This window comes from Anopheles coluzzii, chromosome 3 (assembly GCF_943734685.1).
Source record: "Anopheles coluzzii chromosome 3, AcolN3, whole genome shotgun sequence".
Classification (NCBI taxonomy): Eukaryota; Metazoa; Arthropoda; class Insecta; order Diptera; family Culicidae; genus Anopheles; species Anopheles coluzzii.
Window position 1 is genome coordinate 38,258,697 of NC_064671.1, and position 15,823 is coordinate 38,274,519.

Below are 15,823 nucleotides of genomic sequence, written 5' to 3' on the forward strand. Positions count from 1 at the left end.
TTGTATAATACATTCTAAAGTAGCTTTTTGTTTTGCATCCATGGACTAAAAAACACCCTTCAGTCGTTCGTACTGTTATCGTTCAGCTGGGAGGTGTGTTTTTTTTATTCACCGACACCTGCTTACTGCTGTTGGATTATTTGTTGTAAAAGAACACAGTTTAGATCCGGTTGTGAGGAAAAGACGCCAAAATGGGTCGTGAGCCGGTAGTGGGGAGTGAGAGGGGACAGCCTTACACTTACGTCTGGTGGTTTGACGTGGGTAGTGTAGCCCACCAGCCTTAGCGATTGGCACACCCGTCCATGTGCGGTGCGTGCTGGAAATCGATTAATGATCGAGCGTGTTTTGTCACGTATCGGATATTGGATCACGTTTTAATTAAACACCATCATCATCACGCGATGGATGTGCTCAGTCAGGCAGCAATCAAGATAATGGTTGCAGTTTGTGCGATCGGACGATAACCAGCGCGAGAACCTTTATGGATGCTGGCGAAAACGTTACTGTTAACTTAGGATTTTTTGTTTTGTTTGTTTAATTTTCAGTTGATTCTGTAGGCTGGTGTACATGTTTTTATTGGTTTCATTTTGTTGTTGTTTTATTACCAAAATCAATATCATAACAATGTTAATCGTTGCGTTGTTATATTTGATGCCTTACAATATTCATTATTCAAATCGATAACTGTCTCCAAACAGACATCAATCCAAATTTAACTTTAACATTATCTGTCAAAAGCGACAGATGAAATTCACAAGCTCTCATGGTGTAATTGAAATGTAACTTGCCCTGCAGATAAATATTTCGCTTCATTTCATACCAATTTGTGGAAAATATTTGCCATTCCAATCAACGCGCTTTTCCCGCGTGTGATGGGTAGGATTAATGTTTTCGTAGCTTTGCAAAATTAGTTACTGTAACCAATGTCAGACATTCCGCGCTGGATCAAATCCATTTGCTTCCTATCCCAAACGTTATAAATTTTGCTCCCTCAACGCTACTAAGCTACAAAAAGCAGGGGGAGAAGAAAGACGCGCGCAAGAAAAACGCCATACTCCCGAGACGTATTCGCGAGTGTTGCGAGCCCTGCCGGGTAGTAGTGTATTGTAAAATACAGCCCGGCTGAACGCGCACGATTTGTTGTACGGTGAGCTGCGGTTGAATGCAAATTCCGAGCGTTACCCAGGATGCGCGTGATTAAGTAAATATCGCCAGTGCGGCACGAAGGATGAAATTGAAAACGCTAATTTATACAACGGCGAATACAGAGTGTGCGTTATTAAACAGGCGTAATGAAAAAGTATGACAGCGCGCACAGTACTACGTGTATGTGTGTGTATGTAGTGTGTAAAGCAGAAAATCACCCTCCTTTAGCAGAAGACCCTGCAGAAACCAGAACCGAACGAATGCAAATTTCCATGCGTTAGAGGCTAGCAGGGAGAAGGGGGTTCGGTCATCGACGTAAATACTAAAGATGTGAGAAGATAATAAGGGAGAAGCAAACGAGAAGCGAAACAAGGTTGGAGAAAAAAGAAGCATTACTGGACATCGAGCAACAGTCGGGCGCGTAAAGCATTCGGGCCTTATCGTCGGTGTAGCTGCGAGTGTGTAGGTGGAGCGTACCAACGCGATGGGCCCCGCCATTCTGCCGCGCACCGATGGTCTAATAAAAGGCCCACCCGATCTGGGGAAGGTTATTGTTTATGACAACAATGAATGTTGTCTGGTTTGGGAAAATATGGTTTCGCATCGGTGTCCAGAAGATTGGCAAAGCGTAAAAGCGCGGCAAAAACACTGCAAAATGGTTTATTAAAGTACTGCTGGCAGCGACCGACCGGCCGACGGATAAAGTGAAAAGATGTGGAAAGATTACTTATAAGGGGGTACATTTTTGCTGGTGTGTAAAACTGATAGGCACACTGCCGTTGACCGCAATATTGATTTCATTTCAGCAGCAATGCAAAACGGATTACTTGTTGAACGTAGTTGACATGGAAAATTGAAATGAAAACTTGACGTTACTTGAGACAAAAGTAAAAAGCTATAAAATATTTAAATATTATAATGTACTCTGCTCATGTTTTTATGTTTGAGTATAGAAGATCTCTTGCATTAACAAAAATAGCGATCAAAATTTGCAAAGTATGCTGACTCTAAATCGCAATGCTGTGACATAGCGTTAAATGAGTGTTTAAATTCTTAAAAAATGTTTGGGTAATACTCTCGTGTTATTTTTTATTGTCTATTTATAATGTCTATGGACATGTTGGATAAATTCAAAACAAGTTCAAATAGCAACAATTTCTTGGATAAAATTCAAAACGGTAATGTCTATTGGAATAATCTCTTATTACCCATTAACTTGTTGCAACAGACCAGATGGCTTTTCCAGACCACGAGAATATCAGCTTTTTGGTAGAGTTTTGGATCTGTTCAACGATACTGTTGGTCTAGTTGTGTGTCAACGTGCCTAAAATTGTAGTATTTTTGTAGCGAAATGAAATATTATGGGGGCCGGTCTGGTGGTACAGTCGTAACATCGTACGACATAACAACATGCCCGTCATGGGTTCAAGCCTCGAATAGACCGTGTCCCCGTACGTAGGACTGACTATCCTGCTATGGTAACAATAAGTCACTTAAAACCAAGCTCACTTCACTAGTGGGTACAGACAGGCCTTGACCGACAACGGTTTTTGTGCCAAAGAAGAAGAAAAATGATATATTTCATAAAGAATTCATAAAATTTACAACCTAATTGAGTATCTTTGTTCGCATACTAATCTGCACCGTTGCACAGACAACAGGACCGTTACATTTTTTTGATATTGTGTGAGAAGGTAGAATATACAGTCCCTTTTCATGAAACAACACACATCCCGAATAGACACCGAATTGTCCCAACCGTGGACAAATAAGTTCTTTCAGTATGGCATAAATGAAGAAGAGCAAGTGCAAATATAATGAACCGTATGTAAGTAGGGTAAGCTTTCCACACTAGCAGATGGAACCATGTGAAATGAAAACGCTTGCACACTAGCAACAACAAAAACTACACAAAAAAGGATAGGACAGGAGTTTATCATTGTACTTACTCCAGTGCTTGTGGTTTACATCCGGCGGCTATGGATAAACTTCCTCACAAGAAATTCGTTCAAAGCAAGTACAATTTTTGTATAACAAACTATTCCGCTTCCTTCACCAAACTACTACCAGGCGCAGTGCACATCTTGTCGACATGCACACGAACTAGCAAAACTTTTCCAAAAGAGAAGAGTTGTGTCGAGCCAGAAAGAGGAGCGTGACATGTATTCACAATATTCCACCACCACCGTTGTACCGTTGTTTTGACACGCGTTTCTATGGGTTTCAGTATTTTTGTGGAAATGGGTGAGTTTTCATGTGAAATATGTGTGTACCAATTTCTAGCTCCTAGTCCATGATAAACAGAAATCCACTGCATTAAGCAGCTTGCTAGCCTTACGTTATAAGCGTAAACTAAACAAAGAGTTTCAAATGCTTACTCTTTGTTGTCGGTGCATTTTTGGTGTGAACATTTTTTTCATCTCACAATTGCTATCACGGAATAGCTCAATCTGTGTTTGATTATAACAGAAATCAAAATATAAAATTTGAATGTTTTACGTTGTGCATGGATAAGAAATTTGGAGCAAAATGATTTGCTCATACACGGGTAAACATATTCTGTGTGTATTTGTTAGTTAATAAAACTTTTATTCGTGCTGATATTTAGTCTCGTCGAAAACTGTTTACAAAACAAACAAAAAATATATTATCACACTCGTTTGTTGTAAACATAATGTTCATGGGTTTATTTTTACTCCCCTTGCCTATTTATGACATCGTTTGATCTCGACCAATTCATTTGAAGTCGTTGACAGGGGATGACAGCGTTCGGTGTAGAATAAGGCCACTACTTTCCTCTTTATCCTTATTTGTCAAAGGTCTCTGTCCGGTATCATGGACTCCTGTCAAACGCAGATATCGTAAAAAGCTTGCAACTTGAAGAGCATTTGACGTATAATTATAGTCATCCTGTTTCTAAGAAATTGTTTTCTTTTTTTGGGACGAACATTGGATAAAATTATCCCAAGACTCATAAAGTGTAATCCGAATATTATAATACATCCGAGGCATAATTTTGTTTTTCTACTGAAACGTATAATGCTTTTTTTTAAATCGATCTTTTGATTTTTTTTAATTTGCAGGCTAAGCTGGAAACCAAAGCACTGAAAGCAAAACGGCCCGGTTTCACCGACGAACGGTACCATGAAACATCGTACTATATTGAAAATGGTATGTAATTAACATAATTATGTGCTACCAATTCATTTGTTTAGCAGCTATCAGCGTAACTCGGACTGTCTTGAAGTGCTATCCTTTTCAACTGTCCACAAAATGTAACGCCTTATTCCATTTCTTCAACAGGCCTACGGAAAGTGTATCCCTACTATTTCACTTTCACTACGTTCACTAAGGGACGCTGGGTAGGCGAGAAAATTCTGGACGTATTTGCTAGAGAATTTCGAGCCCATCCAGCCGAGGAGTACGAGCGGTGCATTAAGGCAGGTACTCTAACCGTGAACTACGAAAAAGTGCCAACTGACTATAGGTTAAAGCATAACGATCTCCTTGCGAACATCGTCCACAGGTAAATCTATTGATTACTTATAACTTTATATCGATGAAAATGTGTATGTTTTACATACATTATTTATTCACCATTTTGTTTGTTATGGTTTCATAACAAAACCTGTAAAAAGATTTATGTTAATGTCTATTTCCAAGCATTAAGTATTTCCCTCTCCTTCGTTAGGCTCCAATCCTTGTCGAGAGTGTTCCCTTTTCCCGTGTAATTTAGAAAAATCCGTTTTTTCCTGTAAATTTTTATGCTTTTTTCATCGTGTTATGAAAGTTTTCTGCATTAATTGTTTTATACATCAAATTAAAAAAAATTATAGTCTTGTTTCACTTATTCTACCTATACACAACACGGCTCATATTGAGCACATATTGTCGTTAATGAATGTTCGTTCGTTCTTTCGAGAGATGCTTTTCATCTTGCAAAAACAAAGCAAGTATCTGTTAGCTTCGTACCGTTAACGTTCGAAATAATAATCACAATTAGCTGTGTTGCTGAATTCGGCCAAATATCAATTATATCCCACATTTTCAAAATTGCAATCAAGCTTGCAACTGTAAATATGCTAAAATATGGACTATTTAAAAAAACAATGTCAGAAAAATGCAAGCAATTTCAAAAACTCAGTTTACTGTAGCTTTCCTGAAACATGCAAAAACTACATATCTCACTGTCACTACAAACTCTATTCATTCATGCTTACACATATTTCCCACGCTTTTGCCATTCCTTCCAGCGTTCCATTTCCGATTGTGAATTCCTAATCATTCGAAAGGATTACATGAAAGAAGCAATGCAACCACACCTTACAAAGCGTTCTACTATAATTTAGTTTTTACTCCTCGAATAAAAATGCTATTATCTCAACTAGCAGTAGAAACTGGCAAACTGCAGTAAAACTTTATGCACGTACACAAGATAAGATGAATTTACTGTAGACAGTTAATAGTTACAACTACGATTAATCGCTGAGTGTATAGCATAAGAAAGTTTAAATTTTATGATAACCATACCGACACATTTAACGATAAACTAATGTTTTCATTTCATTGCCATACAAGCAATGTTAAAGTTAAATTAAGATAAGCGTATCCTTTATTGAATTACTACAATCTTACGTTGACTGTTTCGAATCAAATCGATTTGTTTAAAGTTGTTAGGGATAGAAGTAAAAAAACGTTTTAAAAGAGTTTTAATATTTTTGTATAAAAAATATATAATTAAAGTGAGTTTTGTACATGACATTCTTCTTTCATGGTTCTTTCGATATACCAAACCCCATCTGAAATTAAAACCCATTTATCTACCGGCAGTTGATGGTTAACAGATGACACATCATTTTCTGTAAATCGGGATTTTTTTCTCTTTCTTGTGTTCCTTTTGTGTATTGCTTAACCAATTTGTTTTTCTATCTACCTACTACCGTTGATTATACTTCAAGCAAAACTCAAACAACAAAAACCCCCTTACCAAAATCATCTACATATGAGTGTTGTATTTTCCAGACATGAAGTTCCAGTAACTAGTCAGCCAATCACAATAGTGCACATGGACGACGATATTGTGGTTGTGAACAAACCAGCATCTATACCAGTAAGTGGCTTAAATGACCGCCATTTTCTTTACTTCATTCTGATCGATTACTTTCTTCGTTAATCTGGTAGTGCTTGCTACGCTTATTAATAATAATGCTTAAACAATGTCGCGACGAGATACGCACCAACTTCGAAACGCAATTACGCTCATGCTTTTGGTTTGATTTGATTCGTGTGTGTTTTTTTCGATTTGCCATAGAAACAAGTTGTTTACAACGAGCAATGCTGTTTTGTTTCATTGCTGTTAAAATATGTTCTTTATCAACCATGCATTTTGATAATGTTTGCATGTTTTCTATTTTAAATCTAACATTTGTAAAACGTTTTCCTAATATCCTCATCATTTAACTGGTTTTATCAACTATGAACTATTTTATGCAATACTATCTTCTTCTTCTTCTTTGGCTCAACAACCGATGTCGGTCAAGGCCTGCCTGTACCCACTTGTGGACTTTGGCTTTCAGTGACTAATTGATTCCCCCCCATAGCAGGATAGTCAGTCCTACGTATGGCAGCGCGGTCTATTTGGGGATTGAACCCATGACGGGCATGTTGTTAAGTCGTACGAGTTGACGACTGTACTACGAGACCGGCTCGCAATACTATAAACATTTGTTTTTTTTTGTTCGACTAACCGAGTAAGGAATTTCGGACTTCAAGAAGCTTCTGGAAAATAATAGTCTTGAAAATGTTATTTTTCATATTTTTTTTTAAACAATAATTAATTTTCCAATACCATAAATGAATGTTTGAAGATACTCAACCATTATGAAAATATCATGAATTGAACTGGATCTGTTTTCTAATTTTTTTTTCAAGATATCTGAAACTGCTTCAAAGATGGGTCAATCCCAATTATTACATTCTTTATCCTATCAAGAAAGCTTGACAATGCACGACCTATATTGCAAACTATAAATCGGAATCAATGGATAGACGTTTTTATTAGATATGCCAGAAGCCACCTATCCAGATTGAATTATAAAGCACAGATAAAGGTTTTCGATCCGCCCGTTTCAATGCGCTGAGAATGCTACGTAATCCTAACTGCAGTGAACAGACAAATCGGCTTCGTCGGCGGCTGGCTGATACAGTCAAAATTTTCTGTTGCTCAGAAAAACAGAAAATAATCTGCCGGTTACTACTGTCAGTCCAATTTTGGTAACGACGGCGGCAAGGGATTAGCCGTCACTGCTAACGATTCCTATTGTGTATTGGAGAGTTTTCGCTCCATCCGATTGATTTCACAAGGGACGAACCACCCCGTCCCCGTTGTAGTACGTGATTGGACGAACGTTTCCAAAGTAAAACTTTCCTCTGATGATTGGTAACATTTGCAACAGTTTGTTTTAACGATTCTAGCGAACTACGACAGTTTTTTTTTCTTTTTAATATGCTATAAGTATAAAAATAAAAATTATTTGTAATTTTTTGACATTTGACGTAAGAAAACTATGTACCTCAATAGCCCTATTGTATTCAGGATAAACAGGATTCTTTTTTTTTTTCAATATCAATGGTTGATTATCATGTGAAAAAACAACTTTTCATGCCTTATCGAGAGCAAGAATACATTTACGAGCCCCAGTCGTCGCCTTTAGCTTTGTCGGATCATATAGGAGAAGTTATAACGCGGTCTTGCATGAACCATAATGTAAACTGCAAAAAACTTCTACACATCACCGGTTGAGGCATACAAAAAGTATGGCGGGCGATGTGACAGCCAGCATGTACTGTGTCCCATGCGGGACTGAATGCATGACACTGAGCAGCGACTGAAATGGAAGATAAAAAATATCATAATCTGCCAGTTTATTCCTACGTTCCGGTTTTGTCAATAATTCTATTTGACTTTAATCTAATAAAATATTGCAAATCACATCGGTGCGTAGAACATAATATGCATGTGCGTCGTGTACACGTGCATACCCCAGTACACAGGCGCAACTTAACAGACACCAAGCAAAATCAATATAAAAAATCATTGCCAAGTATGTTTTGTGAGTAAACGGAGCACGAACACAAACAAGCCTGGTAGAGAATATGGGATAAAAATTATCCTCTTTGAAAAATGTTGCCAACATTGTAGCACATTTTTTCATCCCTTGAACTCTGCAGCACACATAAACTCTCTGACAGTGAGTGTGTGTGCTTATATGTGCTTCCTGTTGTATTTTTTTGGATTTTTGTTTCATCATAACTCACATTGGGTTCAATCTACGATTTTCAGTCCGTCACTCATAAAAAAAAATCAAAGCCTAATAACCCCGCTTTACTGCTTGTTTTTCAAGAGCAGGTTTCACTATCTAGCACCGTTCAGCAAACGCAAGAGATTTATACTTTATTTGTCTGAAGTATGTTTACCCGTTTTGAAGACGAATATCTCTTCTGTACCGTGGCTGATGGAGTGCCCTTTTTGCTGTTTTGTGTTGTTCTTGTTGTGTGCAGCTTTGTAGCGCAATAGCGTATCCATTCATCGTGTTATTGAAGCATGGAACCAACATGTGACTAACGTTGTAATAGGATTGTCTTTCATACACGATCGCGGCCGTGCCGTTTCATTAACCTTCGTACATTCTGCATTGCGCAAAAACCGATTGAAAAGATATTTGATGTGTAATAGTTTTTTTCTTTGTGTGCGTGTGCGTGTGCGTATATTTGTGCTCGTATTTAACTTGTTTTATGTTTACAAAAAATAACAACGAAAAAGCTACTCTAAACGAGTAGTGTTTTGTTGACAATTTTCGAATGAAGTGTTCGATGGAGGCGCATGGTCTTGTTCATGTTTCGGAAAACAAAGCTTTCATTACAATGATACATCGAGACCGAAGCATTGCCGTACTGTGTGAAATAATTTGCTTTAACTGCAATGATGAAACATCTGCCAACAAATTCATTAAACACAAAAGCTCATAAATAACTACTACAATACACAATTACAATGTGCATTTATTCGGGGCACTATGACACTTGACACAGCTTTATACTGATTTGGTAACCCAAACAAAAATGATTTAAATTGCAAAATGAAACTCTTGCGAGTCGAGAGTAAAACAATGGTACCTATTTAAAAGAAGACTATTTAAATGCTTGTGTAAAAACAAAAAAAAAACAAAATGAACGAACGTGCAAATTAGCAAACGAATAATATTGCTCTTGACCAAAAAGAATGTTTTTATGTATCTCTTGCATCATAAATAATCATCGCAATGTTGCGGTCACCGCTCACTCCCCTTGTCCCCTGCCCCCTGCCTCCCCCACCAAAACCCAGCGTTCATCCGCTCTCTCACCCACTGTAGCATATTGATTAATGCCTGTAACCACCAAAATAATGGCAGCGTTGATCGCGGCAAATGATAAAACAAAATATTAATAACACTGTAATATTACTCCTGCCCGGGTTGTGTGTATGTGTGCGCGTTGTTTAACGGTGGCTGCCCCTGGACGCCGATCGGATTCTGTGACTCATGGTAATGATCCCCACCGCCCGCTCCATCATGTTTGCAATGACACATGGTGCCGCACGTGCCGCCGGCCCTCCTGGTGGCTGCTCTGCGCGACCCCAAACACCTGGAATGCTGGTTACTTCGTGCTAAAAACAAACAAACAAAAAATCCCACCACCAACCACCACCAACCAACCGATTGTTCGGAAACAATCCGGAAACAATGCTCTCTCACCATCGGCACCATGACGCGCCTCTGTGTTTCTGTTTTCTTCTTATGTTGGGCTATGTTTCGCTCGTTGCCCGGGCCGCAACAGACACGAGACACCCGTTCTAGATCATTCAATAAAAATAATCTATGTCGATAATGATCTCGTAGTGCTGGACAAACCTTGTTCGCTGCCGGTGAGTAAAGTAGTTTGACCAAACCATCCTGACCCGGATGTCCGGCGAGTGTTTATCTACCCTTCCCCTGTTTACCCACCACCACCACCACCTTCTCGTACACCGCCTTATCACTGCGAGTGTTGTCCCGATTTGAAGTCGCACGTTTTCTGCCGCGCCGTTCTGCCGCACAAGTACTACAAACAGTACGGCGATAGCAACAGGGCAACCGAACAAACCACAGGACGATGTTGGATTCTTTACCCCCCTTTGTAACAAACGAACACCTCAAGCAAGGGGTAGAAGAGGGGGAAAATAGTGGTATGAAAAGCGCATACCACGGTTTCGTTCAGCCATAAGGGCAAGCATTACGAACACCAATGGAATTGGTCATAGTACTTACCGTAAGCAGACAAAGTCAACCTGAGACAGACTGTTGAACATATCGACTGGCAAGCGATAAAATGTTGTCTCTCTTACATCTGGTATGCATGTCAAAGTGTGTGTGTGTGTGTGTATGTGTGTTAATACTAACACAGCACCGTCGAAATCGTAATAATTTTATACTAAAAACTCATAAACTCTGTTGAATCACTGTGTTCCACATTGTGATGATGTACTAAATTTAAATGTCAAATAACTAATACTAATAAGCCCTCAATAGTTTATTGTCCAATTGCTTGCTCTAAAAAGCAATAAAGCAACGGTAATCCCAACCCTGTTTGCTATTTTCCCTACGCACTCATAAACGATGAAATAAAGATCGTAATGTCCTTGCGAACAACCAGATACGCACCCAGCACCAGCCGCACAACCGCACCAAATGTGTCCATCTGCGTAGCGCACGCATTATCGACGTTATCAAGTTTACGGCCGCCGGCGCCCTGACTTAACCGTACAGCATCACCATCATCGTCATCATCCACTTCGGTAACAGTTTTAGTTGGAACCGAGTTGCGAAAGGAAAATTGTTTTCACAAGCGCGTCAAGCCGAAGCATTCCCTCGGCGACCATTTCGAAGCTTTGTGTGTCGGTGCCGCCCGCTGCTTAGATAAATTTTCATCTTTATTCGTTTTCGATTTCCCGCTTCCGCTCTTCGAACTCGATCTCGGGGCTCTGTCTCTGCCACCTCCCTGAGCCCCGGACGGTAACGAAGGAGAAATTTACAGACCATCCATTTGCAGTGTTCCATTTCCCGCGCTAGACGGGATTGAGATTTGAAGAGACTTTTTGTCAGTGCCCCGAGGGCGTACGGGCTCACGCGAATGTTTCTTTCCTTCTTTTTTTGTTGAAAAAGTTAGTCCTTTTAGTAGCTCCATAACGATTGCAACCCGGGATGGATGCGGAAGCGACTATCAAGGACACCGGAGTAACGGAAGCATCTTTTGAAATTGAAGGACCCTTTGCAATCGGATCGAACTCTACACGCGTGTTGGCGCAACGATGATACGGAGTTGCCTGCAGCAATCGAGCTCCGTGTGTGGAGGTCGTGAAATGTATGGTAAAGTTTTCCAAAAAAATAAAAAAAAATTGAGCACGCTACATCCGGGGGTTTTAATGATTTTGTTCGTATTTTATTGAGACGATCATATCGGCAGGCACTACTACAACTTCAGCATCAGAAGTGGAAAAGAAATATTTTCAACCAAGGCTCAAAGTGTCACTAAACAGACTCTTCGTAGAAACTATTGTTTACTGTTCAAACAGGCCATATGTTCAAATATGACAGCTTCTACTTTCGGATGCCTGTTCCGTTTCTGCTACAATTTGGTTTCTATCGGGTTCGTTACGGCGTTTGATTGACAATTGAGAGCAATCGGCATCAAATTTGTCTCAAGCGTATTGATTCAGAGTGGCATCTGCAGTATCCGGGTTCTGTAACGTCACTCACTCGTTGTACTTTATGTCAAATTAATCAACATCAAAATGTGTACCATTGGAGGAAGATAAATCGATTGTTGGAACTGCAACGAATTCGGCAAGCACATAGACAATTTCTGAAAGATAAAAAAAAAAGTAAACAACTGTTGCGAGAGGGCTCAGTATTAGCAATAAATCACACAAATTAACTTAAATCTTTCCTTAAGCACTCCAGCCCACGGACGGCTGCTATCCCTTTATCAGCTTAGTCAAACGAACCCTTGGACCCACTAATTAACATGAAGATAGTTATCAGCAGCACGTAGCCAAAATAACACTCTCTTTTATCATCACCACAAACTCCCCATGCCAGGCAATTCTTACAGGATCTGTAAACGAGTGCTGCCCCCAAATGCACAGCGGACCCATAAAAAGCATCCTGTAAAACCTGTATCAGTATTTCTTTTCATATTAAGAAGATTATCCTTTTGTTTCGTTTGCCGATAAGCCAAAATTTGGGATTCATTACGATAGCGCTTTGCGCTGTGAAATAAATTCAATCCCTTTGAGCCTTTCTAGGACGGCATATCGTTACACACACACACACACACACACATTTTCGGAATTGCCTTCTCCGCCAGCACCGAAACACGTTACACGTACGTGATGGCACGCTTTGGCAACCGGCGGTGTGATACGCATGGGCTTTGCGTTCGAGATAATGGGAAAGTTCAAATGAAAACGAGGTGTCTCGTTTGCGCCTAGGATCACTTTTTTCCCCGGATTTGCTTCCACCTACCGGTGGAGGATTTTGTTTCGCGTAGCCGTAACCGCCATCACGGTGCGGTCACATTAGGGAGTGGGGTGGTATTCTGTGCATACTTGTAGGTGTATGCCTTGGGACAGCAATAAATTTCACTCGATTTATGGAAGCGGCCTCCGAACGGGTCGCTTCCCACTCCGGTGTAGGCAAATTTCGAGCTTGATTTGTTGGTTTGACTTGTAAGACCCAAAGAAAAAGGGGTGCTAATAGGATTACTGCTGCCCGAATGATGATTACATATACTTTGGTAAACAAACTACCCCTAGTGCCGCGTGTGCTAGGGATTGTACTTAAATCCGGCCGGGGGGGGGGGGGGGGGGGGGGGGAGTGCTAACAAGATTTGAACTAGTGAGGCATTCAAGCGTTCTCCTGTTGTTTGCAATTTTGTTAAGAACTTTAAATGATAGCGTTCATTGGTTCAGCTTCTGAATGGGAGGATTATGAAAACATCACTACTAATATTTGTTTTCAATGTCCTTTTCTTTTCACAGCGAATTATAATTTCGTTTAATACATTTTAAAACACCGTCATGAACAACATTGAATGGTTTTACCACGTTTGAGCATGTTCATTTATTTTCCACTCTCTGGCACACAATTACGTTGCAGATACTGTGCAATTCGTACAAACGTAGCTTTCCCGTTGCCTATCTCTGCTTGCTACCAAACCAATTCTATACGTCATCAGCTAACTGTCCTGTCTGCGGGTGTGTTGGAAAGTAGAATGAAGCAGTAAATATGGTTGCATGTGGCCGTTCCATCATAATTTCCTTTCCCTTTCCACCAGGATCGGTCGAACCCCAGATCGGGTGTGTATCGCCGTTGCAGCTTAACTAAAGCCAACCGTAATGAAGCGGCAAAGTCTCTGCCGCGTGGGGATGCAAAGTGTCTGGTGCTTACAGAAGCGAACGAACAAAGGCTTTTGCTGCACGAAACGGTGCAATCGTAACGCGCTGCCCCATCATCATAACACTCATACACGCTAGCATATGTGAAATCCTGCTGCCGTGTGTTTCACTCCCCATCCCCGGCTCGATATAACTACCCATCCCCGCCGCCTGTTCTGGGCGGTCAAAAGGATAACGACTGCTCGTGATATTATTCCACCCCGACGTCCAACTGCATGAAGAACGAATGAGAAACCATGATTACTCGAAGGAATTTTCACGCCATTAGTATTTTGTCAGGTGCGCTGGCCACTGGAACGTTTGCACTAACTATTTTTATTGCTGTTTCGTACGGTGCGCGGAGACCATCCACCACCATTACCATGCCAGAGCCATGCCAAACACGGTCGGGGTCCGCACCACAAAGCGCCAGATCCTGTCGGGTTACCCTAGGTGCTTGCGTGCCTGCAATGGGCGATGGATAGATTTGACCTAATTAGTAAGTTTACTCAGCCAGGGGTTTTGCAGCTGGCTGATGGTGAGGGTAAAGTTTTACGCTGCAATCGATACATTTTTCATATATAGCGTTCGCTTTTTGTTACAAAACCCTAAAAAAAAGCTCTAATCAAATCAAACACATGAGTGCGTTTCCCTTGCTAAACTTTATTTTTAACAGCTGTTCTTTTTCGTTTTGATGTTCGTATTTTAGATGTCTTTTTCTTATAATTCGCGCTTTAATAATTTTATAACATAATTGTTATCATTTTTCTTTAAAAGCTTAATTGCTTAGAAAAAAAAGCTCAACCGTTTACAAAATGCAATATTTAACCACTTAGTAGTGACGCAGAAAAAAAATGCTTCCATCTCATTTAATGCATACGTTTGATATTCTTCTCCTGCGTTTACTACGTATCTTCTACTCCTTTCATTCAAAATAAAGACCGTTTAATAGCCGCCAAAAACATTGACATTGAAAAATAAATAAAAATCAAGCAAACAATTTACCCGCACATCACAACTAACCCACGTTTCGTACCTCTTCACCAAAAAAAAATAAAAATAAAGGTTCATCCCTGTGGCCGTTACCGTCACAATACGGTCGTGTTCATCCTTGCGAAGGAGTATAATCTGAAAAATCTCCGCACCATCCATCGGTTGGATCGGCTCACGTCCGGACTGCTGCTGTTCGGCCGCAGCCCCAAGAAGGCCCGCCAGATGGAGCACCAGATACGGAATCGGCAGGTGCAGAAAGAGTACATCTGCCGGGTGGAGGGTGAATTTCCAGAGTAAGTATCGCGATCGATAGAAGATAAGAGGTGAAACAAAAACACGAACCAGTGAAGCTTTTTTTAAGGCGGCAGGATTGCAAATTGATTGCATTCACATGTGCGCAACATCGTCCACGTTTCCCAATCGTTCAATCAATCGTCTTGTGCTAATCGGATGAACCGTTTTCGACCGCTCGGTATTCGGTGCCGACACCGTTCTACCAGTTGTATGATTACATCTGAAATGAATTAGACATCTCTGGCCCGCCGCCACCTCGGGCAGAGAGGCTTAGTCACATTCGCTTGGGATGCGAAATCCGATTGAAAGCTCATCCCATGAAATTGATCTGGGACTAAGCTGGGAAAAGAAATCTGCTTTTAAATTAAAGCGCAGTGGTATTTTCTTTTTTATACAATGTTATGTAAATTGTATACCGAACTTAACCGATCACTCAATTACACGATGGTCTTGTATCTAATTGATATGTATTAAAATGACTATCGGTAACCTAAATCTCCGAGATAAGCGTCATGCATTTGATTGATAAAACAGCGATCCAATAATACCGATGTATATCAACCCGCTGAAGTATTAAATTAAATTACTCGCCAAACCTACACCCCAAACCGAAATGAGGCACAGCTTAATGAGCCACATTCAATTCATTCATTCAGTAAGTCCCTAACCATCGTTTAATGGGGAAACACTGCGAAATGAGTCCGTCCGTCCGCCGGCATTGGGCACGCGGCGGCACACACAGGTGGGTGGTCTTGAACTCTACGCAATCCCAACCCAACCCCGAGCCCGACTTCCCCGATCCCAGCGGGGGAAGTTTTTTCAGGAAGGATTCCAATTATGCGAGCTTAGCGATACAGTGGTGGCGCTAACCAATGCTGA

General features: G+C 40.5%; 1 protein-coding gene across 7 annotated transcripts in view; it reads left to right on the plus strand.

The window, feature by feature from the left end:
- LOC120957744 (pseudouridylate synthase RPUSD2-like) overlaps nucleotides 1–15,823 on the plus strand; it is a 203,896-nt gene that overhangs the window by 171,906 nt on the left and 16,167 nt on the right. For 6 of the 7 annotated variants that reach the window (XM_040380097.2, XM_040380096.2, XM_040380091.2 and 3 more), the window contains 4 exons: nucleotides 4,230–4,317; nucleotides 4,450–4,672; nucleotides 6,169–6,256; nucleotides 14,723–14,943. In XM_040380097.2, the coding sequence (XP_040236031.2) occupies nucleotides 4,230–4,317; nucleotides 4,450–4,672; nucleotides 6,169–6,256; nucleotides 14,723–14,943 (620 nt within the window). Of the gene's footprint in view, nucleotides 1–4,229; nucleotides 4,318–4,449; nucleotides 4,673–6,168; nucleotides 6,257–10,020; nucleotides 10,109–14,722; nucleotides 14,944–15,823 lie in introns of all 7 variants that reach the window. The other variant, XM_040380093.2, reaches the window with a different exon arrangement.